The 24,745-nt window shown below is 38.1% G+C and overlaps 12 protein-coding genes across 12 annotated transcripts; 6 read left to right on the plus strand and 6 right to left on the minus strand. All coding sequences in view use genetic code 12, as the record gives it.

The window, feature by feature from the left end:
- Positions 1–712: 712 nt before the first annotated feature.
- On the minus strand, positions 713–2,872 carry SDS24 (Sds24p; the record flags this gene model as incomplete). The annotated part of the gene is made up of 1 exon (XM_049324124.1): positions 713–2,872. The coding sequence occupies one exon, from the start codon at positions 2,870–2,872 to the stop codon at positions 713–715; it is 2,160 nt and encodes a 719-aa protein (XP_049180077.1).
- A 3,086-nt stretch (positions 2,873–5,958) lies between these two features.
- On the plus strand, positions 5,959–7,425 carry OLE1 (stearoyl-CoA 9-desaturase; the record flags this gene model as incomplete). The annotated part of the gene is made up of 1 exon (XM_049324125.1): positions 5,959–7,425. One exon carries the CDS (start codon positions 5,959–5,961, stop codon positions 7,423–7,425), a length of 1,467 nt encoding a protein of 488 aa, XP_049180078.1.
- A 1,158-nt stretch (positions 7,426–8,583) lies between these two features.
- On the plus strand, positions 8,584–8,853 carry KGF56_002854 (uncharacterized protein; the record flags this gene model as incomplete). Its single annotated transcript, XM_049324127.1, has 1 exon — positions 8,584–8,853. The coding sequence occupies one exon, from the start codon at positions 8,584–8,586 to the stop codon at positions 8,851–8,853; it is 270 nt and encodes an 89-aa protein (XP_049180079.1).
- A 1,301-nt stretch (positions 8,854–10,154) lies between these two features.
- Positions 10,155–10,649, plus strand: KGF56_002855 (uncharacterized protein; the record flags this gene model as incomplete). The annotated part of the gene is made up of 1 exon (XM_049324128.1): positions 10,155–10,649. One exon carries the CDS (start codon positions 10,155–10,157, stop codon positions 10,647–10,649), a length of 495 nt encoding a protein of 164 aa, XP_049180080.1.
- Positions 10,650–10,824: 175 nt separating this feature from the next.
- KGF56_002856 (decapping nuclease) lies at positions 10,825–12,039 on the minus strand (the record flags this gene model as incomplete). Its single annotated transcript, XM_049324129.1, has 1 exon — positions 10,825–12,039. The coding sequence occupies one exon, from the start codon at positions 12,037–12,039 to the stop codon at positions 10,825–10,827; it is 1,215 nt and encodes a 404-aa protein (XP_049180081.1).
- Positions 12,040–12,169: 130 nt separating this feature from the next.
- Positions 12,170–12,607, plus strand: MRPL19 (mitochondrial 54S ribosomal protein uL11m; the record flags this gene model as incomplete). Its single annotated transcript, XM_049324130.1, has 1 exon — positions 12,170–12,607. The coding sequence occupies one exon, from the start codon at positions 12,170–12,172 to the stop codon at positions 12,605–12,607; it is 438 nt and encodes a 145-aa protein (XP_049180082.1).
- A 237-nt stretch (positions 12,608–12,844) lies between these two features.
- Positions 12,845–15,487, minus strand: NPR1 (serine/threonine protein kinase; the record flags this gene model as incomplete). The annotated part of the gene is made up of 1 exon (XM_049324131.1): positions 12,845–15,487. One exon carries the CDS (start codon positions 15,485–15,487, stop codon positions 12,845–12,847), a length of 2,643 nt encoding a protein of 880 aa, XP_049180083.1.
- A 1,658-nt stretch (positions 15,488–17,145) lies between these two features.
- Positions 17,146–18,594, minus strand: KGF56_002859 (putative oxidoreductase; the record flags this gene model as incomplete). Its single annotated transcript, XM_049324132.1, has 1 exon — positions 17,146–18,594. One exon carries the CDS (start codon positions 18,592–18,594, stop codon positions 17,146–17,148), a length of 1,449 nt encoding a protein of 482 aa, XP_049180084.1.
- A 294-nt stretch (positions 18,595–18,888) lies between these two features.
- On the plus strand, positions 18,889–20,520 carry KGF56_002860 (IPI3; the record flags this gene model as incomplete). Its single annotated transcript, XM_049324133.1, has 1 exon — positions 18,889–20,520. The coding sequence occupies one exon, from the start codon at positions 18,889–18,891 to the stop codon at positions 20,518–20,520; it is 1,632 nt and encodes a 543-aa protein (XP_049180085.1).
- Positions 20,521–20,694: 174 nt separating this feature from the next.
- Positions 20,695–21,039, minus strand: KGF56_002861 (uncharacterized protein; the record flags this gene model as incomplete). Its single annotated transcript, XM_049324134.1, has 1 exon — positions 20,695–21,039. The coding sequence occupies one exon, from the start codon at positions 21,037–21,039 to the stop codon at positions 20,695–20,697; it is 345 nt and encodes a 114-aa protein (XP_049180086.1).
- Positions 21,040–21,279: 240 nt separating this feature from the next.
- Positions 21,280–21,948, plus strand: NOP6 (Nop6p; the record flags this gene model as incomplete). Its single annotated transcript, XM_049324135.1, has 1 exon — positions 21,280–21,948. One exon carries the CDS (start codon positions 21,280–21,282, stop codon positions 21,946–21,948), a length of 669 nt encoding a protein of 222 aa, XP_049180087.1.
- Positions 21,949–22,242: 294 nt separating this feature from the next.
- On the minus strand, positions 22,243–22,995 carry RAC1 (Rho family GTPase; the record flags this gene model as incomplete). Its single annotated transcript, XM_049324136.1, has 1 exon — positions 22,243–22,995. One exon carries the CDS (start codon positions 22,993–22,995, stop codon positions 22,243–22,245), a length of 753 nt encoding a protein of 250 aa, XP_049180088.1.
- Positions 22,996–24,745: the final 1,750 nt, after the last annotated feature.

The raw sequence follows: 24,745 nt of genomic DNA on the forward strand, positions 1-24,745 counted from the left end.
GTATTTATTTAAAGTGAAACTTGCATATACATGTAATTTTTTAAATTAAGGTGCAAAAAATTTATTTTGGCTCTTTGAGAGCGACACTATCGAGCAGAGCGACATCGAGCAGAGCGACATCGAGCAGAGCGACATCGAGCAGAGCGAGATAGTGGAGCACACATATCTCATCAACACTATCGAGCAGAGCAACACTATCGAGCAGAGTATGAGAGAATCACCATATCACTCATTATCATCCAGGGGGAAAAAATCACCTCTTCCTTCTACACCACTTTCCCACCAACCTTTTTCTCTACACCACCAACCTTTTTTTCTTGTAAAATTTTTTGTTATGTTTTTCAAAGCTAGTGGTGGCAGCTAGTGATGGCAGCTAGTGGTGGCAGCTAGTGTGCTCCACTATCTCGCTCTGCTCGATAGTGTCGATAGTGTCGATAGGATATCATCTTCTTATTTCGTTTCGCATGTATATAGTACACACGATACTGTCACATAATATTATCAATACAGTGTTTACTGATTTTTGAATACATTTTGTTAAATAACTAAGAAAGAGGCCACAAGAAGATTAAAAAAAACAACAGAAAAAACCACGTTCCATCCCCCCTCCCCCCTCCCCCCCAACTTCCATGCCTCCACAAACACTAACGAAACTAGTCAATTTATGATTGTTCCTTGGAAAAAGCATCAATCAATAAATGAAGTCCCTTTATCACTCTTTAGAAAACGCATTTTCTTGAGGTTTGATAAATTGTTTCCGAAAAATTTCACTATTTGAATCAGTAATACTGCTGCCTCTTGGTCCAATTCCCGCTTGCTGTAATTGTACTGGCGCTTGAAACGATGATGATGATGATGATGACAAAGATGTAGTTTGTGACGGAGAAAGTGCATTTCCTCCATTATTTAAGTTGCCACTAATATTTCCACCAGATAAAGTATTCTCTATACTATCAATTGACGATCTTGTAGTTGACGTAGAGCTTCTTCTTCTTTGATTCCTAGCTGATTGTGGATTGGTTCTTCTTCCTTTAATAGTGGCAAATAATCCCAATATGTCAGTCAAGGTAACTACTCCAATCAATTTACCTGTTCCACCTGTGTATCCAGTTTCTTGTTGTACTGTACTAGTGGTTGCTACTCCTGCTCCTACTGCGCATACACTCGACGAAGAAGAGGACGACGAAGCAATACTATTATGATGTGATGATGATGATGATGATAAAGTTGTTGCTATTGCTGTTAAAGTAGCAGTGGAGGATACCGCCGGATTATTGCTCATAGGCGACGACGACGACGACGGTTCAACACTTGCAGCAGCTGCTGCCTTGTTTGTAATTGACGCATCTGTAGGTTGTGTGACACCTGGGATGGTAACGCCACTGTTTAGTCCACTATTAGGAGCAGGTGAACTTTGAGAACTTTGACAACTGGCCTTTCTCGAAGTATCAACAACCCATAATCTATGGGATTGAGTAGCAACTAATTTAGCAATTACTCTTCCTAAAGAACTTTGATTATTTACATGGAAAATCGGGAATTGATCTTGACCTTCCTCAATACCTTTTTGCGTTAAATTGTAGCTAATAAAATTTAAAACCGATTTGTATAACAAGTGACTATTTTTCGAACTAGTCAAGTTGCGCACATCAACAATTGATATGTTTCCAATTAAGTTCTTAGACCTATCAATCACTGCTAATGACGATACGTTTTCATTAAACATCTTGTGTAATGCTTCTAGTACTGGCTGATCCTCATATATGGTTATTGGATTATTAGAGCCGATTTTCAAATCTTGCAAAGTAGATTGAAAGTAAAATTCCAACAGCGGGAATCTTCTAGCGTTTTCCCACATATATTTGATTAATCTTCTTTGTGAAAGTATACCAGTTATCTTAGTCCCCTCTTCATTTGTTATGGCTACTCGATGTACTCCATTACCCAAGGTTTCCATTACTGAGAACAAGGTATCTGTTTGTGTAAACTTGATAAACGGGTTTTTTGGATGTAATTTAATTATAAACTCAACTGGGACCTCTTCTCCCTTTTTGGCTTTGTTAATGGCTTGCACTACAATATCGTGTTTCTCTTGCAAGCTAGTTTTCTCATCGCCAATCTCGTCAACGTTCAACTCATTGTAGTCAATCTTGTTCATGATCAACAACAAATAAGTGTTCAAGTCACTATAATCAAATGTTAAGCAGTTTCTCAAGTCGTCTGGATCATCTTTTGATACCGAAACAGGAATACTAGTCAAATCATTTTTTACCAAGGTTTCAAACGCGGCTTGAACAGAGTACGAAGAAGGGATATGGACTAGCTTGCTGGGTTCGACAACCTCTGTTAACAAAAGCTCGTCCCAATCTACCGCTGTATTTGATGAATAGCCTTGACTTTGGCTTTGGCTTTGATTTTGACTTTGCGAGGTATTATGAATATTGCCATTTCCCGAGTTAAATGGATTGAAAGATCCGCCCGAGGTTCTCGAGCTTATTGATGGATTTCTCGACAAACTCAAATGATGTATAGAGTCGTCTTGATCAACAGGTAAAGGAGGAGGTGAGCTCAACAATTCGACAATTGAGGGCTTGCGTGAGGGATGGTTGTGTGGGTGTACGTGTGGGTGATTATGGCCGTGTGGATATGTGTGTGCATGACCATGCAGTGATTGATTTGAGGAGGACATTGAAGAATTTGTTGATGTTGACGATATTGTGGTTGATGTTGATGAAGTGTGATGAAGATGCAAATTATGTGGAGTAGTAGAGTGTCCGGATTGGTTGTGCGAAATACTTGGTGAATGCTTTGACGATAATTGCGAATGCGACGCCCGAGGCGATTGTTGTCTTGGTTGCGGAGGATTAACCATGAACTAGGACCTAAAGCTTATAAAAAGTATAGGAGTATATTAAAGGAGAAAAAAAGAATGGGGCAAACAAAAAAAAAAAATGATGGTGAAGAAAGATCTCAAGATATTTTGTTGTTAGAGGGGGGAACCAATCAATCAAATAAATTGTTAAGTGTAAGCAAAGTCAAATATTGTTGAAGTGTGTGAATCAAATATTGTTACAAAAGAGCACCAAATATTGGTCGTTTTTTTTTTGTTCCTCCTAGGGTGAGCAAGACCTCCTTTCAATGGGGTAAGATGAGATTGTAGCTTGTAGATTATGGGTATATATGTGAGGGAAAAAAGGTAAAGGTTAGAGACAGAGGTTAGAGACAGAGGTTAGAGACAGAGACTAGAGACAGAGACTAGAGACAGAGACTAGAGACAGAGACTAGAGTTTCCATGTCAAGTCTCAATCGGGTATTATTTGAGAAGAAAAAAGAGGTTAATTGCCTGTTACGACAAGTAATATCGTATACTAAGCTTAAACCTTCTCCTATCTTGGAAAAAAATAATCGACATCGACACTATCGAGCGAAGCGAGATAGTGGAGCATCACTTTGTAGCAACACTATCAACACTATCGAGCGAAGCGAGATAGTGGAGCAGCACTTAGTACCAACACTATCGACACTATCGACACTATCGAGCGAAGCGAGATAGTGGAGCAGCACTTAATACCAACACTATCGACACTATCGACACTATCGACACTATCTCGCTCTGCTCGATAGTGGAGTGCTTGCAGATATACTTCAATTTGCATTGTATTACTTCTACTGTATTACTTCTACTGTATTATCTATCGTATACTTTTCAACTAAATACTTTTCAACAATATACTTTTCAACAATATACTTTTCAACAATATACTTTTCAGTTATTTTACATTTTACGTTTCACATTTTATGAATTACATATTTAGCGTAAATCAATTGATTGTTTCTGCAGGAAAAAACCAAGGATTACACTTGCAGTTGATACAGCGTAAGTAGTAAAAGCCTCAAGGTGAGGTGAAGTTGAGTCATGCATAAAGAAAGTGCTACCTAGGAAGTGCTACCTCCTAGGTACAACTAAAATTTCAAACCACTATTGGAATAAAAGAAACCCGCCTTTCGACACTATTGAACTATCGAGCAGAGCGAGATAGTGGAGTACACTAGGTGTCACTGACTATATTGACACTATCGACACTAGCTGCTACTGACACTATCGACACTAGCTACCACCGACACTATCGACACTATCTCGCTCTGCTCGATAGTAGAGAGCAGCCTCGTCATGCAACAAAATGACACCCTTAGATAAAGGTACCTGTAGATTTCAACAATACAATTGGGTAGCCAATACTATTTTTTCTCATATTGTGTCACTTTAATTTTCAACAAATTCACCTTTCTTGTGCAGACACTATAGACACTATCGACACTATCGAGCGGAGCGAGATAGTGTAGAGTAGAATAGAGTGTAAGTAAAACTATCTCGCTCTGCTCGATAGTGTAGAGTAGAATAGAGTGTAAGTAAAACTATCTCGCTCTGCTCGATAGTGTAGAGTAGAATAGAGTGTAAGTAAAACTATCTCGCTCTGCTCGATAGTGTAGAGTGTAAGGATGCATTCAGACCCCGTGTGTAACATTATCTCGCTCTGCTCAATAGTGTTGTTGTTGCTGGTGTCGGATAAATGGATTTTTGTCCATTTCTGATAAGCTCATCAATAGATAACACTATGAAACTAGTTTGCATGTGTGTACGTAAAGACACTTATCATCAGTTTAGGAGCCCATGAATTTTTTTCACCATAAAATAATTTAAATTTCCAATCTCCGTTAAGTCCTATTACCAAATAAATTATAGACAAGTTACTAGATTGGGATAAGTTAAAACGAGTCAATCAAACGTTTAGTTGACAATAGGGTGTAAATAGGGTGTGAATGTGTTAAAGTATAGAAAAGACAGGTATTGTAAAGAACCCAATAAAGTGAGATTCTATCTACTTTTCTAAAACCAACCCTTTAGCTTACTTGCCTACAACAGCAAATCATACAAACTCAACTACAGCAAATCATACAAACTCAACTACAGCAAATCATACAAACTCAACTACAGCAAATCATACAAACTCAACTACAGCAAATCATACAAACTCAACTACAGCAAATAGTAACTAGTCAATATGCTCCACTATCTCGCTCCGCTCAATAGTGTCGCCTCTAAATTCAACAAATTTTTTGAGAATCTCGCCATTTACAAATTTCAGGACTCACTTTCTCTTTGGATTCAAAGAATCAGCTTATTTTCTAAACTCGTTACTCTTTTATCTTCATATTCATATAGTCCTTTTTAAAAAAAGGGCTCCATTCACCCTTAGTGTTTTTTCTACAAAACCGTATTTGCCACAGTATACACTACCTCAACAATTTATAAAGTACTGCACATAAATGATCTGTTGTCTTTCAATTTTTTTCCTTTCTTTTTTTGCTCAACAAAAAAAAAAAAAAAAACTTAAATGGCATGCAGATTAACCGCACGAGCAGCAGGGAGCAGCACCTAGCGACCACTAGTACCAGCACCGCCACTAGTAGTGGCAGTGATATTACCACCAGAAAGTTGCGGCACCAGCAGCCTCTAATGGGTACCTAATGGCCTTGCGTTTAGCTACTACTATACAAATCCAGTAGAAAGCTACTCGTATAGCAGGAATATTGATTTCTTCCCTTTTATTTCTTTCTTTTTCTTTTTCTTTTTCTTTTTCTTTTTCTTTTTTTTTTTTTTTTTTTTTTTTTTTTTTTTTTTTTTTTTTTTTTTTTTTTTTGGGCCTTTTTCTATAGGAAGCTGATTTTTTAGATTTCCAAAGGTGAAACTATCAGAAGATTTTACCTTTAGGAGGAAATTTCTCCTTTTTGTAGAGATATATAAGTCAATTTAATCGTCTGTGTGTAGCTTTCAAAGGGGAAGGGGGCTTTTTTTTTTTGTAAAAATATAAGTTTCTTTCTTATCATCTTTCTTTTCTGTTAGAGGTTGCTCCCACCAGTTCACTCCAAAAGAAAAAAAGTTAAGAGAAGGTGACAATGACCTGCGATCAATTGGAGACGGTTGAAATAACCAAGTTAAATGCTATTGCTGCAGGTACAAACAAGAAAGTACCAAGAATTGTGGCAGCAGGTTTAGGTGGTAGGTTGATGGGTACTGCCGATCTTGTTAAGGTGACTGCTGAAGAAATTACCAAGGATTCAATGGAATCCTTGGCTGAAAAGGATGAACGTGAAAAGGCCAGATACAAGAATAAAAAACATATTTCGGAAGAGCCATGGACAAGAGACAATTTTTACAAAAAGATCAACTGGCTTAATGTTGTGTTGACTATTGCTTTCCCATTATTTGGTTTTGCTTGTGCTATATATTCACCACCACAACTAAAAACATTGGTATTGGCTTTTATCTTGTATGTGTTTAGTGGTGTTTCAATTACTGCTGGTTACCATCGTTTGTATTCCCACAAATCATATGACGCTGTATTGCCTGTTCGTTTGTTTTTTGCATTCTTTGGTGCTGGTGCCATTGAAGGTAGTATTAAATGGTGGGGACATTCTCATCGTATTCATCATAGGTATACTGATACTTCGAGAGATCCCTATGATGCAAGAAGAGGTTTCTGGTTCTCGCACATGGGATGGATGTTGATGAAGGCCAATCCTAAAAACAGAGCAAGAGCTGATATTTCTGATTTAACCGCCGACTGGGTAGTTCGTGTTCAACATACACACTATTTCTTGTTTATGCTTTTATCCGCATTTGTTTTCCCAACACTTGTGGCTGGCTTTTTATGGGGTGATTATTGGGGTGGTTTCATTTATGCTGGAGTCTTGAAGTCGTTTTTCATTCAACAAGTTACATTTTGTGTTAATTCGTTGGCTCACTGGATTGGTGTACAGCCATTTGACGATAGAAGAACCCCTCGTGATCATGTGTTGACTGCATTTGTTACATTTGGTGAAGGATACCATAATTTCCATCACGAATTCCCTAGTGACTATAGAAATGCATTGAAGTGGTACCAATATGATCCAACCAAGATTGTTATTTGGTGCTTATCGAAATTGGGATTGGCTTGGAATTTGAAAATGTTTTCACAGAATGCAATTGAACAAGGTTTGTTACAACAACAACAAAAGAAGTTGGACAGAATGAAACAGAAATTGAAATGGGGTACTAAAGTTGAAGAGTTGCCCGTTTGGACTAGAGAAGAATTTAATGAACGTGCAAAGAGTGAAGGTTTGATTATAATATCGGGTATTATTCACGATGTAAAGCTGTTTATCAAAGAACACCCAGGTGGACAAGCATTGATAAGAGCTTCCTTGGGTAAAGATGGCACTAAAGCATTTAGCGGTGCTGTATATGCTCATTCTAATGCTGCTCATAATCTATTAGCTACAATGAGAGTCGCTATAGTGAAGGACGTTGCATATGATGCAAATACTTTCCGTGTACAAGAAGCAATAATTGAGAAGGAGCAAAAGGAGAAGAACAATTGAGAAGGAGCAAAAGGAGAAGAACAATTGAGAAGAACAATTGAGGTGGCGGAGGAAGAAGAAGAAGAATACTATTAAAGGGAAGAGAGAAGAGTATTGAAGCAGTGGACTTTTGTCAATTGAAGTTATTATTTATCATCAGCATTATCGAAAATATCATATACTATTGCTATTTGTTTGTATGTCGTTGTCTTTTTTTAGGTTATACAGGTTTACCAAGTTACATCTCATGTGTAGGTGTGTTACCCTGCCATCAAGAGACCAAATTTATTTGAGATTTAGACTATAGTAAGTTTAAACATCATCTTTCCTATCCCTTTTCCCAATGACAATTTGCTTGTCGCTACCAAACGCGGAGCTACCCACTAGCCACCGACTATCGAGGAGAGCGAGCTGGTGGAGCAGCACTGATTAGCGACAACAGAGTTACAATTTGGTCCTACTATGTCACTAGCGAGCTGGTGGAGCAGCACTGATTAGTGACAACAGAGATACAATTTGGCCCTACTATGTCACTAGCGAGCAAAGGGAGATAGTGGAGCAGCACTGATTAGCGACAACAGAGTTACAATTTGGTCCTACTATGTCACTAGCTAGCTTTGCTCGCTAGGGCTCTACTGCTTCTCCACTAGCTCGCTTTGTTCGCTAGTGGAGTACAAAGTGCCATGCAGTTGTATGCATCAAGTCATTTTTAGGGAGAAAAAAAAATCACACCACCTTTTTGACAAGGAAAAAAATGTCAAGGGAAAATTTGCACCCAAAAAAGTTTTAATGAAAAATGCGGGAGAATTAAGTTGCAATTGGCGGTGGTGGTGGGGGAAGGAAGGGGAATAAAAATATCTGCTGATTACTGTTGCATCAATTTCTATTCTGCATAGAATCTTGTCCTTTTTTTGGTTATATTTTTATTCCTATTAGAGTGGTATTTAAATGTAACTTTTAACAAAGTTGTTTGCTTTACATCCAATAAGATTCATTTCATATCGAAACAAGTAAAAACATCAAGGATTATAAAGTATGATGCATTTTTTTTATATCCTATTGGACTTATAAATACTGTTTTCTATAGATACTATTTTTATTAATTTTATATACTTGTTTATTTTCTCCTTACTTACACTCATCATCTCTTTATATATATTCAATATATCATAGTAAGCCATGCATCCATCAATAATTAGACTTGTTGGAATATCCAAAGCAACAGCTAGCAGAACTACTCCATTTGGTTTCAGAACCTTTGCTTCAACTGCAGCTAAAAACACCCATTCGTATCAAATTGTTCCACAGTATAAATACTACTTCAAACGTGTACCTGATATTGCCATGTGGTTTACCGGTATTGCATTCTTTTTCGGATGGCCTCATGTTTGGGTTTTTTGTAGTAATGCTTTGAACAATGCTCCTGGTAATAGAGGTCAATTTTACTAAATCTGGAAACCAGACACTATCGAGTGGAGCACACTGACTAACACTATCGAGCAGAGCGAGATAGTGTTGGTGGCTGCTAGTCAAAGCTGTTCCACTATCGAGTAGAGCGAGATAGTGTCGGTGGCTGCTAGTCAAAGCTGCTTTACTATCGAGTAGAGCGAGATAGAGTCAGTGGCTGCTAGTCAAAGCTGCTTTACTATCGAGTAGAGCGAGATAGAGTCAGTGGCTGCTAGTCAAAGCTGCTTTACTATCTCGCTCTGCTCGATAGTGTCGATAGTGTTGGTGGCAGCTAGTCAATGTTGGTGCTTAAAATGTGCAATGCTAAAGAGATGGCTGTTACTTGTTACTTTATCTATTCATTTTTCCAAGTCATATCGATATTAAGTATATTCCATAATGAATTTATGAAGACATAACAATAATTTGATACATCAATGATTTCTATTCCTCAACCCACTAATTTCATACCTGAGGCGGCAGCCTCTGGTGTGGATGTAGATGGCTTCTCTATAGACTACTCTATCTACTAGAGGAGCGAAGCGAGTCTAGTCTAAAAAGATGGCTCTAAAGAGCCATGCGTAGTTTGGTCTCACAAATGTAATATGGTAGCATATTACATTTGGCTTTATCAATGTAAAGCCTTGTTGATTCTTTATCTAAACGGTCACGTGATTGAGAGATACAATCGAGCAGAGCGTGATAGTGTCATAGCAAGCTACTAATTGACACTATCGAGGAGAGCGAGATAGTGTCGATAGCAGCTAGTCAGTGTGTAAACTATACTGACTATGTATTATTGATATTTAATTGTAGTTTACTACTTTGCTCTGCTCGATAGTGGAGCAATACTCAGCAGCTTGGTACGACACTATCGAACGACACTATCGAGCAACACTATCGAGCAGAGCGAGATAGTGTTCATAGTGGACCAATCCTCAGCAGCTTGGTATGACACTATCGAGCGACACTATCTCGCGCTGCTCGATAGTGTTCAGTAGCTTGTTTCAACACTATCTCGCGCTGCTCGATAGTGTTTATAGTGTAGCTAAATTTTTTGTCTTAATTCCTTACCAAATTTCATCGTCACTACGGCGACTACGACCAAAGGAAAAAAAAAAAAAGAATCACCTGGTAACTATTTTTTTATCACAAACATCACGGTTATAAAATTGATAACCATTACTTAACTTGAAACTTTAAGCTTTTATTCTGAATTTGTACGTATCTTCATAGTATACAAGGATAGCATATATATATATATATCTGTAAGCTATAGGCGAGAGAGAGCGGCTCTTTGAACAATGTCGAGACAATTTGAACCTATAACCGATGCAATTTCCTCGTCAACTAGCGCCAATTCTTCCTCTCCGCATAAATCACAAACATTTTCCGAGATCTACGGCGTACCTGAGAACTTTCTCGAAGTAGAAGTGAAAAATCCTCAAACTCATGGGTATGAAAGCGGTCAAATGTACACCGACTATGAAATCATATGCCGTACAAATATCCCTGCATTTAAAAAAAGACTGAGCCGAGTACGTAGAAGATATAGTGATTTCGTTGCATTTAGAAAGATCTTAGAGCAAGAGACTACAAGGGTAGTGATTCCGCAATTACCTGGAAGAATTTTGTTGAACAGTAATAAATTCAATGAGCTAAATATAGAAAAGCGCAGATCAGGATTGGAACGGTTTTTAATTATTGTTAGCGGACATCCGTTATTACAAACGGGCAGCAAAAGTTTGATTGAATTTATTCAAAATGAGAAATGGGACCCAAAGTCAATGCTATACTAGACATTATCGAGCGAAGCGAGATAATGCCGCTAGTCGGTGGGAGCTACAAAGTGCCCGCTCGATAGTGTCCGCTCGATAGTGTCGCTGGTCAATGGCAGCTACACAGTGCCCGCTCGATAGTGTCCTCTTGAAGTAGAAACAAGTCAATATATTACAAACTTATCTTTGCATTGTCTCAGTTTGCTCCTTTCGCCCTCCTCCATTGTTTAAACTCTTCGGTTAACAAAATCCCCCCATTCCTCAAAGAATCGTTCATCAGCAGTGACGCTTGACTCAAGACAAAACTCTTTTCAATCGGATTATATTTCAAGCACCAGCTTTTCAGTTCATCCTTCCTGTCAATAGAGTCATTCAACCATTCAACAACAGCACCATACCATTTCAAAGCATTAGTACAATTTATCCTATTTCTCGTCGATTGGTTTTGATTTAATGGATTTTCTTTGAAAAGAACTGGAATCTCTTCAGTGTTGTATATTTCAACATTACGAAGTATAAATGAATCATCACGAAATCCATAAATGATCTTAGTCACTCCCATCAAAAAACATTGACACCATGTTTTGAATAGTTTTTTTTCAAAGTTGTTTACCTGGTTGTTGGTTTCTATTACATGAGAGGTTTTCAACTCAACATAATGTAGCAAGTTCTGAGATGTGTCTGGCATGTAATCCCAACAACAATCAATTTCCCCTGCTAGTATGAGTTTACAATTGCCAATACCGGTTTTGGCTACTGACAAAAATTGCTCATAATTGTTGACTTGTTTTTTCAGTCGCGATTCAATAGTCTTGCGTGAAACATTACCCCATGTATCAGGTATGGTTACCACTGTTTCAAACTTATACCCTGAATACTCACATTTTTTCAAATATTCATACTTTTCTGCACTGCTGGTTTGGCGCGTACGATCTTCTTGCTCAATGCGCCTCTTCAACTCAATTTCGTTATCAAAATTCATAAACAACTGATCGTCAAAGGGTACAATAACTAGATCAAACGCATCTTGGTTATCATAAGGTAGACTCAATATTTTGGTCATTATCCCTCGGAAAGTTATAATGTCACCAGAAACTTTACTCAGAGTCTCCTGTTCGTATTTCATAATTGACTCAAGAAATGGCTTAAAGGCACTCATGTTTTCTTTAATTGGAATTTGCCTGAATTTTTTGAACCCCAGCTGTAAGTCTATCCTTTGATCTATTTGAGCATCTGGTAAATAATAGTACGATAATCCATCATGTAAATGATTAGCATTATACTTGTATACCCCTTCGATGTCCCTAGTATATGTGAATAGCTCCTTTGGCTGTTTCAATGCAGTAGTCTTGGCCCTGGCTGATAATGGCAATGACTTGCTACTACTACTACTACTACTACTACTACTCATTCTTAGTCAATATATCTCATCTCTTGAAAAACCTCATATAAATTTTTCACCAAAAAAAAAAAGGCACCAAGTCACCAAGTCACCATCATTACCGATTTACTCTTTTCCCAGCTTTAACTAGTTTTAGGAAATGTCTGCCAAAGGCGCGTTAGTTAAACTTGTAGTGGAAGCAGGCAAAGCGGCTCCCGCGCCGCCCGTGGGTCCAGCATTGGGGTCAAAAGGAGTCAAAGCCATAGATTTCTGTAAAGAATTTAATGCACGCACAGCTCATTATGATTCAAGTGTAGGTGTGCCAATACCATGTCTAATTAAGATTAAACCAGATAGGACCTTCCAATTTGAGATAAAATCTCCAGTAACATCATGGCTAATTATGAAAGCAGCTGGTATAACCCAAGGTTCGGGAAACGCAGGTAAAGAGAAAGTAGGCAAGATTAGCTTAAAACATGTTTGGGAAATAGCCAAAATCAAATCAAAAGATGAACGACATAAGGGCCTTGATATGAAGGCTATTGTTGGTAGTGTAATTAGTACGGCAACTGCTATTGGTGTCGAAGTGGTTCCTTGATCAAGAGAGGACCAATAAGTCCCATAAAAATTATATGTAAATAGCAAAGAGAAAAATAAGACAAGATGAGCCCATAAACTATTCAATAATGCCATTTATCTTATATATATATATATATATATATATATATCGTCTTTTTATACACTGGCTACTTAAAAAGAACTAAATACCCTTTCCCATTTGAACCCAAAATTATTTGTGTTTTTGTTTTCCATTTTTTTTTAATTTAAATCCTCCTTATTTCTTCTTACTTTTTTCAAAAGCTGCAATATGAGCCTTGGACTGGTCCACTTGAGTGTGTTCATGATCGTCGCATTTGATAACATCAAAGATATTGCTTCCCAAAGCAACTTCCTCAACTGTACACATACAAACCGACTTCAACCACGGATCTTCAAATACTTCGTCGATTGTGATTCTACATGCCGGTGCTAGTTCAACCATACGACCAATCAAGTTTCGACAATCTTCAGGTAATGCCAAAAGAAGTCTATCAACCCCTGTTTCACTTGATGTGTGATCTTTTGCTTCTCGAGTTTTTTTGGTATTATTGGCTAGTTGTTGTGCTGTTTGCTTAGTCTTCAGTGCCGACGGTATTTCCGAGATATCTTCTTCCAATGCTTCACTAATTTCGCCGAGATTGCTCAATGTGCATACAGATGAGCCATCACTAGATGAATGTGAATGTTCAATATCCTGAGGAGTCTTTTTCAACATTTCCAGTATAGGTATAAACTCGCCTCTAGTGGCAAATAATTTGAAGCTTGAATCAGATAATTTGGGAACCTTCCATGGGAATTTCTTCAACATCATACAACAGAATATAATAGCAGTAGACCAAACATCCACTGGTCTTGGATCATACTTGTTGAAAACACAAACTTCTGGTGCCAAATACGGATCAGATCCAACTATACCTTGAGCTTCAATAAGTGTTTTTGAAAATGGATATGAAAACACCACTGCTGATCCAAAATCTATAATCTTGACTATTCCTCTGGCATCGATTACACAATTATCCAATTTCAAATCACGATGTGCTAATCCCAAAGAATGCAAGTAATGAACACCAGATAAGATTTGCTTAAAACAACAATTGATTTCTTCTCTAGACATTTTGTTCGACATCACTATAGCAAACAAATCATAATCGCAATATTCCATAACTTGTAAAATTTGTTCATTTTCGTAACATATTTCAACTGTTTCAATGATATTTGGATGTTTTAGTGTTGATCCAATACAATACTCGCCAGTAATCTTTTTGGCATAATCTCTTTTTGTTTCGCTTTGATATTTAGCTCTAAACTCCTTAACGGCAAACACCTTTTTATCATCAACTCGTGTGACTAGTTTCACTGCGCCACCTGCTCCTGCTCCAAGACTTTCACCAAGTTTGCTATACCGTTTGGAAAAGGGCAATTGCTGATTGGGGTTGATTACTTGGGATACAGATTGACGTCGTTCTTGATATTTGATTTTGTTTTGTAGTGTTGATGAGCGGCTAATGGAGATCGTCGACGAAGAAGTTGTTGCAGGTGTTCCAGGGGAGTTATTTGAAAACGACGATGCGGCATTTGCCGATACAAAATCCAAAGTGTGTCCATTTGGTATAGGAATGTTTACCGAGTTAGAAACATTGCCACTGCCACTGCCACTGCCACTGTTTACGCCAATAGCACCGGATTTCAATGACGAGGATAGGTTTGATGAGGATGGCATTGCCGCTGGTGTTGATTTTTTGAAAAACCGTTTTAAATTTGACATTGAATTATGCCTGGAGGGTATAGCAGTTGGACCACCCAAACCAGTAATGGTGTTATGCAATGCTGTTGTTGTTGTTGTTGTTGTTGAGGAATGACCAGACTCCATTGATGAAAAAGATCCCGGCGATCCGGTAACTTCATTATTATTGTCATGATACGAATTATTATAAAATGAACCTAAATCAGTACTTGAATCCTTTTTCAACGATTTGCTCTTTGATGAAAAGAAATAAGACAATCCACTTTGTGAGCCGGATCTTTGAGAAGTACTCAATTGTGATGCATGTGCTTGAGCTACTCTTTGTTTTGAAATGACAAATCTCGAATCAATACTTGACGAATTAACCTGAGGTGATTGAATATGTATACTATTAATAGGCTGACCGTTTGGCAAATTTGGAATATGTGAAGTTAGGTTTAAATTCAAGTTTGAGTCATTTGAATTGAATGAAGATAAGTATGATTCTCGCTGGAGAGAAGAAGGGTTTGCTCCATTTGAAAAACCATTGTTATTGCCATTTCCATTATGTGAGTGTATTGCTTGATTATTACTCTTTCCTCCAGGGGCGCTATAAGGAATTGAAGTTGATAAACTATCTCCACCAAATCCCATTGCAAATGACGAATGACTTATAGAATTGTTTCTCAAGTTTCTGGGACTAGCATTAGGTCGATTTTGAAATAGATAATTATTTGAAAATGAACTTGACGATTGTCTTGTAAATGAGGAAGCCGAAGTTGGAGTAAATGGAGAAATTTGGCCAATCTTTGTATTGGGAGATGGACCAAACTCATCTGCTGTTGTTCCTGTTCCTGCTGCTGCTGCTGCTGCTACTGTTGATGCCCCTCCTCCTCCTACTTTTGTTACTCCTGAGGTATCTAGATGAAGTGATTGATAATTATTTAACGAGCCGTTACCATTGATTGCAACTCCATTACTATGACTATGGCTCTCATCTGGTGTTGTGGTTGACTCAACATTGTCATTTGAGTCATCCTTGCCTTTCGGCTGTGGCACAAGATGTGGTGAAGAAGTGTTTAAAAGCTTTGTGAGCGAGGATACCGGCTGATGCCGTTGATGCCGTTGTTGTTGGGGCTGTCTTTGATCTGCCATTGAAGACATTCTTTCAATCTCAATCTCAATCTCAATCTCAAAGTGACTTGGTATTCCACTTTATGACTTGGTATTCCACTTTATGACTTGGTATTCCACTTTATGACTTGGTATTCCACTTTATGACTTGGTATTCCACTTTATGACTTGGTATTCCACTTTATGACTTGGTATTCCACTTTACTTTATGACTTGGTATTCCACTTTCTCTATAAGCGACTTGGTATTCCACTTTATCCACTATAAGCGACTTGGTATTAAGTTTCTTCAATCTTCAACCTAAAACCGAGAAAAACAGGCGATTCTTTGTCTTCTCCGATGAAACTGCCGAATCAGATACAACAGAAAAAAAAATCTAAAAATTCAAAGGAAGAAGAAAAATGTACTGGTGATAAAGAGCAAAGTATTGAGGATATGTCGATCGGGTAGCAACAATGGTGGTTTTATCATTTGTAAAAAGTACAAGACAAATTATTTGATCAATACAACAACACTACATAATTGTCATAACATCATCACAACAATTATTTAACAACTCAATAACAACTTAATAGCACCACCACTACAATTATATCATTAACACTAAACACAGCTCTATCAGTTCTATCTATGCTCAGACAGCTCTATCAGTTCTATCTCTGTTCAGCAATGCAAACCGATTGCATCAATAAAGAAAAAGAAACTTGAATTGTTTTCTCTTCCCACCGACCGGCATTAAAATTTTGAAAGATCAAAACTTTAATGGAAAAAGGTAAAGAAAAAGCTTAGAAGAAAACAATAACAAAATACTAAATTACAAGTATACTTTCTAAAATGTAAATAAGTAAAGCTTTTCTACTTAGCCCATCTCACCAACACTAGGAGAAGGTAATGGGGGTAATGGGAAACCTTGTAGAGTGGTTGGCGAAAGCTCTCTCTCTCTCTCTCTCTCTCTCTCTACTAGTTATCTCTCCTCTATAATTCAGTTAAGTTGATTAGTAAGTTGCCTTTTTGGTTTTGTATTGCGTACGTGTACTTTATTCAAAACCAAAAAAGATTACTACATGATAGTATCTGATTTGTCATTGATAACAGATAAGCTTATTACGCTTTAATAAACTGTAAAACAATACAGATCATAAAAAGCACAACTGGTAGAAAAAGGGTAAAGGTGCTGAGACTATTAAACAATCCAGTGGAAAAAGGTACTGAGACTATTAAACAATCCAGTGGAAAAAGCTAAAAACAGCTTTCTTAGGCAATTGACGTACGATGCTTGATTGTGCCCACCCGCGCCCCCCTATTATTATTGATTATTTTTCTAGGAGGGAGGGCGTTTTTGTATTGGTCACGTGATTCGTAAACACCCCCCCTCCCCTCTCCACCCCCACGGGTCTTTGTTTCTATTGGAATCGGAATCGGAATCGGAATCCCTTTTAAATCTTCCCCCCCCCCCCCCCGCTAGCACTTACAAGAAAAAGAATATAACTAGTAAAGTAGAATTATATACCCGTGTGTAGCACATACACATCTATCAAAGCCCCACTATTTCACTTCGCTCGATAGTAGGTCCGTGTATAGCACATACACATCTATCACTTTGCTTGATAGTAGGTCCGTGTAGAAAAATAAGACTACAAATCGTTGAAATGAAATGCTATTATATCTATAAACAATAGTTAGGTTTTCTTTTTATTCTTTTGCTTACTCGAGGTGCTAGAGTTATTGCTTTTCTTGGAACTAGCACTATTCAATTCTTTGTTTTGGCCACCACCACTAATCTCCTTGGCTGTCTTTAACGCTTCCTTATCAGGAAATAGTGGTAATTCTTCAACACCATCACTTGGAAGCAAGGAGCTTTTATTGGTGATGCCAATTTGATCCCTTAACGTATTCAATTTTTGCTCCAACTCTTTTGTCGATCGAGGCTGAATGCTAAGATCCTTCTCTTTCTTTAACTTTGCATTCTTCTCCTTTTCCAACTCCTCCTTGGTCTTATTCTTTTTCCGCTCAACAGCCAGTTGAACCTCTAATTTCTTGATCAATTCTTGTGTTTTTTGAAAAACCTCTTTTTGCAACTCTTCATCCAGATACTCTTTTCTTGCCATAGAACCTAAAATCTTACACTCCTGCAATACAAGACCCCCGTCCATCTTCATCAAAATTGGAGAATACAAGCCAAAAAAAAAGGTTTGTGCTCCTTGACTACAACTTTTTAAACAAATCCACCAAAATGGCCACATTATCAAATACAAAATTAACCCCCAAATCGTCCCCATCGATATAAATCTTCTCATGGAAGGCGTTCTCACTAAACCGGGGTTAACCATATTTATTCGAATATTGCAAGGAGCTTGATCTTTACGTTCATAGGCCATCAATTCCTTTTGAAAATGTTTGGCAAACAAACACAATAACAACTTTGAACTTCCATACAATTTCCAGGGCTGCTCTTTTGGAAATCGCTTATTTTCCCAAATCAAATCCTGCAAATCCAACTCACCCAAACTCTGTGAAGAACAAGTGGCGATCAATACTCGTACATCTCTATCGGGAGGCTGTACTTGCAAACTAGGTTGTAATAAAGTCAACAAATGGTAATGCGCAAGATAATTTACCCCAATTTGTCTTTCAACGCCATCAATGGTGATTTGTCGTTGACTGTTTCTCGGTATCGATTCTGCTGCACAACATATGACACCGTCTAGTCTTCTAGGAGGCACATTGTCCAACCATTTGGTAACAAATTGACGTACAGAATAAAGGGAATTCAAATCACACTCCTCGGCATATATTAAGGGATTACTGGTTCTATCACGCATATCTTCAATATACTCAGCAAGCCACAAATCGCGAGTTTTCCGCGTCAACAAGATTATCTGTGCCCCCTTGGTTGCTAACTCAAACGCAATAGTCGCACCTATACCACTCGTACCGCCTGTAATCATATATACTTTCCCATGCATATCTCTTTCCCACGTATTTGTTACTCCACGAAAATAATATTTTGCAACACCAATACTTGCTAAAATGGGAACAACAACGGGGGCATATTCCTTAATCCGGTCCCAATAGGGTATCACCTGCGGCCCATCTAGAAACACACTCGTAACAAAGTCAACAGGCATTGCTAGAAACAAACTCTCACAAGAACCAATGCCAATGCTGATATTCTATTGGTCAATATTAGCCAGGGCGATTCCTTTTGGTTGCAACTTTTTTTTGAAATTTTTTTCAATGTCGCGAATGTTTTGATCTAGTGTCGTGATAATTTTTCAACATTTTTTGCGACAAATCCATCGCTTACAAATATTTTGCAACTTTTCAAATCAATTTACTTTATTAGTTATAAGGTCTTTATACATATATAGATAGATAGCTTGCTTGGTAGAGAGACAAGTGCCCCTCCCCCCCTTTTTGTGATGGATGAGGTTATATTTTATATTTCGCAAAGTGGCGACCAAGTAGAGGGAACGAAAGACAAGTCTGGATTGTCAGGATTGTCTTCATCGTCATCGGCAATACCAGAGTCATTTGCATATATTGGCTCAATTCATTCTTCAAAACAATATGAAGCATTTAGGCACGCTTCGTCTCCACTCAATGGTACAGCGATAACTGGAATTGGTGCGGGCGAACGTATATTTACATGTGACTCTAAAAGAGCTTTGATCAATGTGTTCATCTTTGGTAAAGAAAGTATAGATCAACGATTACCAATCCCTGAAGCATTAACTACTTTACATGTCATACACCATCCCAACTTTGTTAACGCAAGTGACAAGTCAATCACTCATAAAAAGCCTAATTATAGGGTACCCTGGCTACTATGTGGAGGTTCGAAACTGGGGAAATTGTACATTTGGGAATTTGCGTCGGGGGATTTGTTATGTGTTAAAGAAGCGCATTATCAAGGTATAACTGTTATACAATCTAGTTCATGTGGTACTTTTCTAATTACTGGCGGCGAAGACGCACGAGTTCTCATATGGAATTTGGCTGATTTGGTAGCCGTATATGGCAACGTGCAGCACAATTCTGGTGGTGGTGGCGGCAATGATGATGATAATGGTAATGGTGATCTTTTTCATCATCGACTAGTCAAACCATATTGGAGTATATCTGAAAACACATTAGCCATTACCGATATAACTTTGAATACAGCAGGTAATTTATCCGACTTGAAACTATACACAAGCTCCAAGGACGCAACTGTTAGAATCTACGATATTCTGACCAAACAGCAATTGACAACTTTTGTATTACCTGATTCTGTTGAATGTCTTGCCCGAGATCCCGCAAACCGACAATTATACGTGGGATTATCTAATGGTTGGATAAAAATAATCCCATTGTATAAATATAACCAGCACACTCTGGTACTAGAAGCAGTAGGTGGTTTGGATAAAATTATCACTATTACTGATGATGGAGACAACAACAACAATAACAATAATAATAATACTAATATGTTTTCCACTATTGTCCAACATGAAAATCATAAAGTTACCAAATTGTTAGTTTCAATGGATGGAACGAGTCTTGTATCAGGAGATGCTTCAGGACAAGTTTACGTTTCTGATATAGTAACCAAACAAACAATTAAGAGTTTTCCAAGTTTGAAATTTCCTATAGCAGGTTTATTTTTAAAAGCGGCGCCAATTGATATGCTTTATAGTGATGTTCGAGCAGATAAGAAGCATAGAATGTTACCTCCTTTGAAAAGAGCCCTTGCAAACAATGATCCCATGGATCATTATCTATCTATGGATATACCTCAGGAAACCGAAACTGAGGTTGATGTAGTAGACGACAATATTAGTTCATGGTTGGAAAAGAAGAGAAATGAAGAATTGTTGTTTAAAAATTTGTCCAATGTAAATTCAACCGTAAAAACTATTGATATTCGTGATAACTTGGACAATACAGAAGCAATTGGTATTTTAAAACTGAAGTTGAAAAAGGTATCTGAAGCTTATACCGATTTGAGAAATAGACACGAGGAGTTGATTAAGGAACATGCAAAACTTCTTGATAAAAAAATGGAAACATAATAGATGATATACATGTGTACAACCCAATAAACAGCCCTCAGCAGCTTCCTTTGTTTTGACCCTCTATCTAGTTACAACTTCCAGCTTCCTTTGCTTTGACCCTCTATCTAGTTACAACTTCCAGCTTCCTTTGTTTTGACCCTCTATCTAGTTACAACTTCCAGCTTCCTTTGTTCAGCTCTCGGTTTGACCACTTTGTCTATCTTTTGCAGGGCTTTTATGTTTAGATCCAGTTTTGAATCCCATTAAGCTAATCTCCGTGCCATTTTCATTCATATACATTTGCCTATCTTCCCTCAGTCTAGTCCTTCCTCTTTCAATCATATCAGGCTCAGTTGTTTTATATTCTGCTCTCCCATATGGTTTCATAGATGCCGATCTTTCAATGGTATTAATATCTTGTTGAATCTGTCGGTAAGGTGTAGTATCTGGAGATCGCGATCGATATTTACGAGGAGATCTCGATGCCACGGGCAGCCTTGAACGACTTTTCAACGAATTATCATTAGCTACCGACATGTAAAGTAACTGGACTGGTTTTGGTTGGAGCTTATGTCAAATCAATCGGTCTCTTTGTCTTTCATTCCGTTTCTCTCGCCCTGTTTTCCTGCCCCGTAATGGTTTGTATCCTGGCTCTATATTTTTCATTTTTTTTTTTCCATCGAGCCGAATTAATCAATCTCATCTCATCTCATCTCGTGGTTCCATTGATAAGAACACGAATAGCTGAAGCTTGGCTTTTTTCACTAGACAGAAGAGATGTCAGAGGTGCAGCTGGCAAAGCTATCTAAAAGGGAGAAGAAATCGAAACAGTTTCGTAAACCCAAGGAATTAAGAGAAGCAGAGAAACTAGAAAAGCAAGAATCTAAAAAGAGGAAACGAGATGGTGAAGCTGAAGGTCAAGCTGAAGGTCAAGCTGAAGGTCAAGCTGACGGTGGCGAGGGAAATTCTGAAGAGCTGATAAAGAAGAAACGCAAGACTAGAAGAGGTAAAAAAGGTAAAGGGGCAACTACTGAGGGCCATGGACCAAGATTCATCTTATTTGTAGGGAATTTACCATATAATGTAAATCAAGCACAATTGATTGCTCATTTTCAAAAGAGTGCTCCTGATAGGATAAGAATAAGGTCGGAAAAGGGGATTGCATTTTTGGAATTTAATAATGATACAAAGGACATTCAGAGCAGGATAGAGTCGGCTTTGAAATTGCATCATCTGGAACTTAGTAATAGGAAGATAAATGTTGAACTTACAGTTGGTGGGGGTGGGAATAGTGAAAACAGGGTAGCTAAATTGAAGGAAAAAAACGCTAAATTGGAAGAACGGCAAAGGAACAAAAGGCTTGAAGAGGATGAGAAGAAGAAGAAGAAGAAGGAAAAGGATTTGAGTGGTGTTCATCCGTCAAGAGTCGCGTTAATGCGATCTTGAGATGATGCTGAGATGATACGACACTATCGAGCAGAGCGAGATAGTGGAGCACACAGACTACACCGACACCGACTACACTGACACAGACTACACCGACACAGACTACACTGACACAGACTACACCGACACAGACTACACCGACACAGACTACACAGACTACGCCGACACAGACTGTCCCTGCTGAGGTGATGCTGAGATGATGCTGAGGTAGTACTGAGTAAATGAGTTCATTTAGTGAGTAAAAGGTATATTACATTGCTTTAAATCTACACATAGATATTGTCTATAATGTATCTACAAAATTGTACACTTCTTTGCCTTCCGTATTCTCCTCCTTGTTCCTAGTATTCCTCTTGAACCACTTGAGAAAGACCTATGATTGCTTCTTCTATTGTTATTATTGTTGTTGTTATTGTTGCCATAGCCATCGCTCACAAGAGGATCATTACCAACACCCATACCAGGGACCTGATCGCTTGTAATATAACCCTTACTCTTTTGGGATGGTGGGTCCAATACTACTCTTATTGCATAATCAAATATCTCCTTGACGCCAACTTGAGTTGCCGCTGAGCATTCCATATATCTTACGGCACCAACGTCTTTAGCCAACTTACAACCTTGTTCGTAAGATATTGCTCTCAAGTTCCTAAGTGCGAGTTCGTCCAAAACATGAAGGTCTTCTCTCAAATCGATTTTAGTACCAATTAGCAATATGAGTATATCCTTTGGCGAATGGTGCAAAATCTCCGGTATCCATTTTTGCTTAACGTTTTGAAATGAATCAGGACTTACCACTGAAAAACAACAAAGGAAGATTTCGGTTTGTGGATAGGACAAGGGTCTCAATCTATCGTATTCCGACTGACCTGCCGTATCCCATAGCCCCAATTTTATGGGCTCTCCATCAATTAATACTGATGCCGAATAATTGTCAAAGACTGTTGGGATATAATCATTGGGGAAAGTGTTTGTTGTATACGAAATCAACAAACAGGTCTTTCCCACACCACCATCACCAACCACCACCGATTTAATACTTCTCATTATAAGGAAATGTGATTAAAATGAAAAACCAACAAACACTTGGCCTTGAAAAAATTGTGCCTAGCACTGTCTTGAATACTTGTTGTGCCTAGCACCTAGCTGTCTTGCCTAGCTGTCTTGAATACTTGTTGTGCCTAGCACCTAGCTGTCTTGCCTAGCTGTCTTGAATACTTGTTGTGCCTAGCACCTAGCTGTCTTCTAGCTGTCTTGCCTAGCTGTCTTGAATACTTGTTGTGCCTAGCACCTAGCTGTCTTCTAGCTGTCTTGCCTAGCTGTCTTGAATACTTGTTGTGCCTAGCACCTAGCTGTCTTGCCTAGCTGTCTTGAATACTTGTTTATTATGACCCTAGCACTTAATATAACCCGAAAAATTTGTTGTGGCCCTAATACTTATAATGGCCCAAAACTTATGATACTGCCTTAATGGACTCTCAAATTGTAGTCAGTGCTGCTCTCAAAATGTAGTCAGTACTTTACTATCTAGCTTCGCTCGATAGAGTAGGTATAACCAAAAAAATGGTGTGTATTTTTATTTTAAATCTTGTTCAAAGATGAACTTTTTCAAATAAACGATGGATATAAAAACAAGAAATAGCCAATATTATCGACAATTATCGACAACTTGTCTTTTAACTACAAAGACTACAACAAAGAGAAAAAAAGTGCTTTGAAAAAATGAAACATATTTTTTTTATGAGTTATTGTTTTCGAGAGAGTGCATTGGATTGAGGTGGAAAAGGTGTGGAAAAGGTGTGGAAAAGGCGAGGTGTAAAAGGCGAGGTGTAAAAGGCGAGGTGTAAAAGGCGAGGTGTAAAAACCCCGAGGTGATCAAGACTGAGGAAGTTTGAGCCGTATTGAGCTGTATTTCATTGTGTTGTAAGTCTTGTATTGTTAGTTATACTTGATAATAATTTATTTTATTTCTATCGAGCAGCTCACTATCGAACAGAGCGAGATAGTGGGAATAGTTTATAGCTTTTTACAACACTATCGACCAATAGTTTATAGCTCGTTACACTATCGACCAATAATTTATAGCTCGTTACACTATCGAGCAATAGTTTATAGCTCGTTACAACACTATCGAGCAATAGTTTATAGCTCGTTACAACACTATCGAGCAATAGTTTATAGCTCGTTACAACACTATCGAGCAATAGTTTATAGCTCGTTACAACACTATCGAGCAATAGTTTATAGCTCGTTACAACACTATCGAGCAATAGTTTATAGCTTGTTACAACACTATCTCGCTCTGCTCGATAGTGTTGCTCGATAGTGTTGCTCGATAGTGTTATTCGATAGTGGAGCAACACTTTGTAGCTTGTTACAACACTATCTCGCTCTGCTCGATAGTGTCGATAGTGGAGCAACACTTTGTAGCTTGTTACAACACTATCTCGCTCTGCTCGATAGTGTCGATAGTGGAGCAACACTTTGTAGCTTGTTACAACACTATCTCGCTCTGCTCGATAGTGTTGCTCGATAGTGTTGCTCGATAGTGTTGAAAGAGCAACGCTTACTGTGTAAAAAGAATAGTATGGTGGAGTAGTTTTATCTCTGACAAAGTTTAATTGAGAAAACAAGGAGAAGACAAAGAAAAGACTAATAGAGAAGGAAAAGATAAACAAAGAAGGCCAATAGAGAAGGAAAAGGCTCAAAGAAGGAAAAGGCTTAAAGAAGGAAAAGGCTAATAAAAGGAAAAGGCTAATAGAGAAGGCTGTACAAAAGGTAAATAAACCTCTTTTAG

Source organism: Candida oxycetoniae (genome assembly GCF_023343755.2).
Source record: "Candida oxycetoniae strain CBS 10844 chromosome Unknown scaffold24, whole genome shotgun sequence".
NCBI classification, from domain to species: domain Eukaryota; kingdom Fungi; phylum Ascomycota; class Pichiomycetes; order Serinales; family Debaryomycetaceae; genus Lodderomyces; species Lodderomyces oxycetoniae.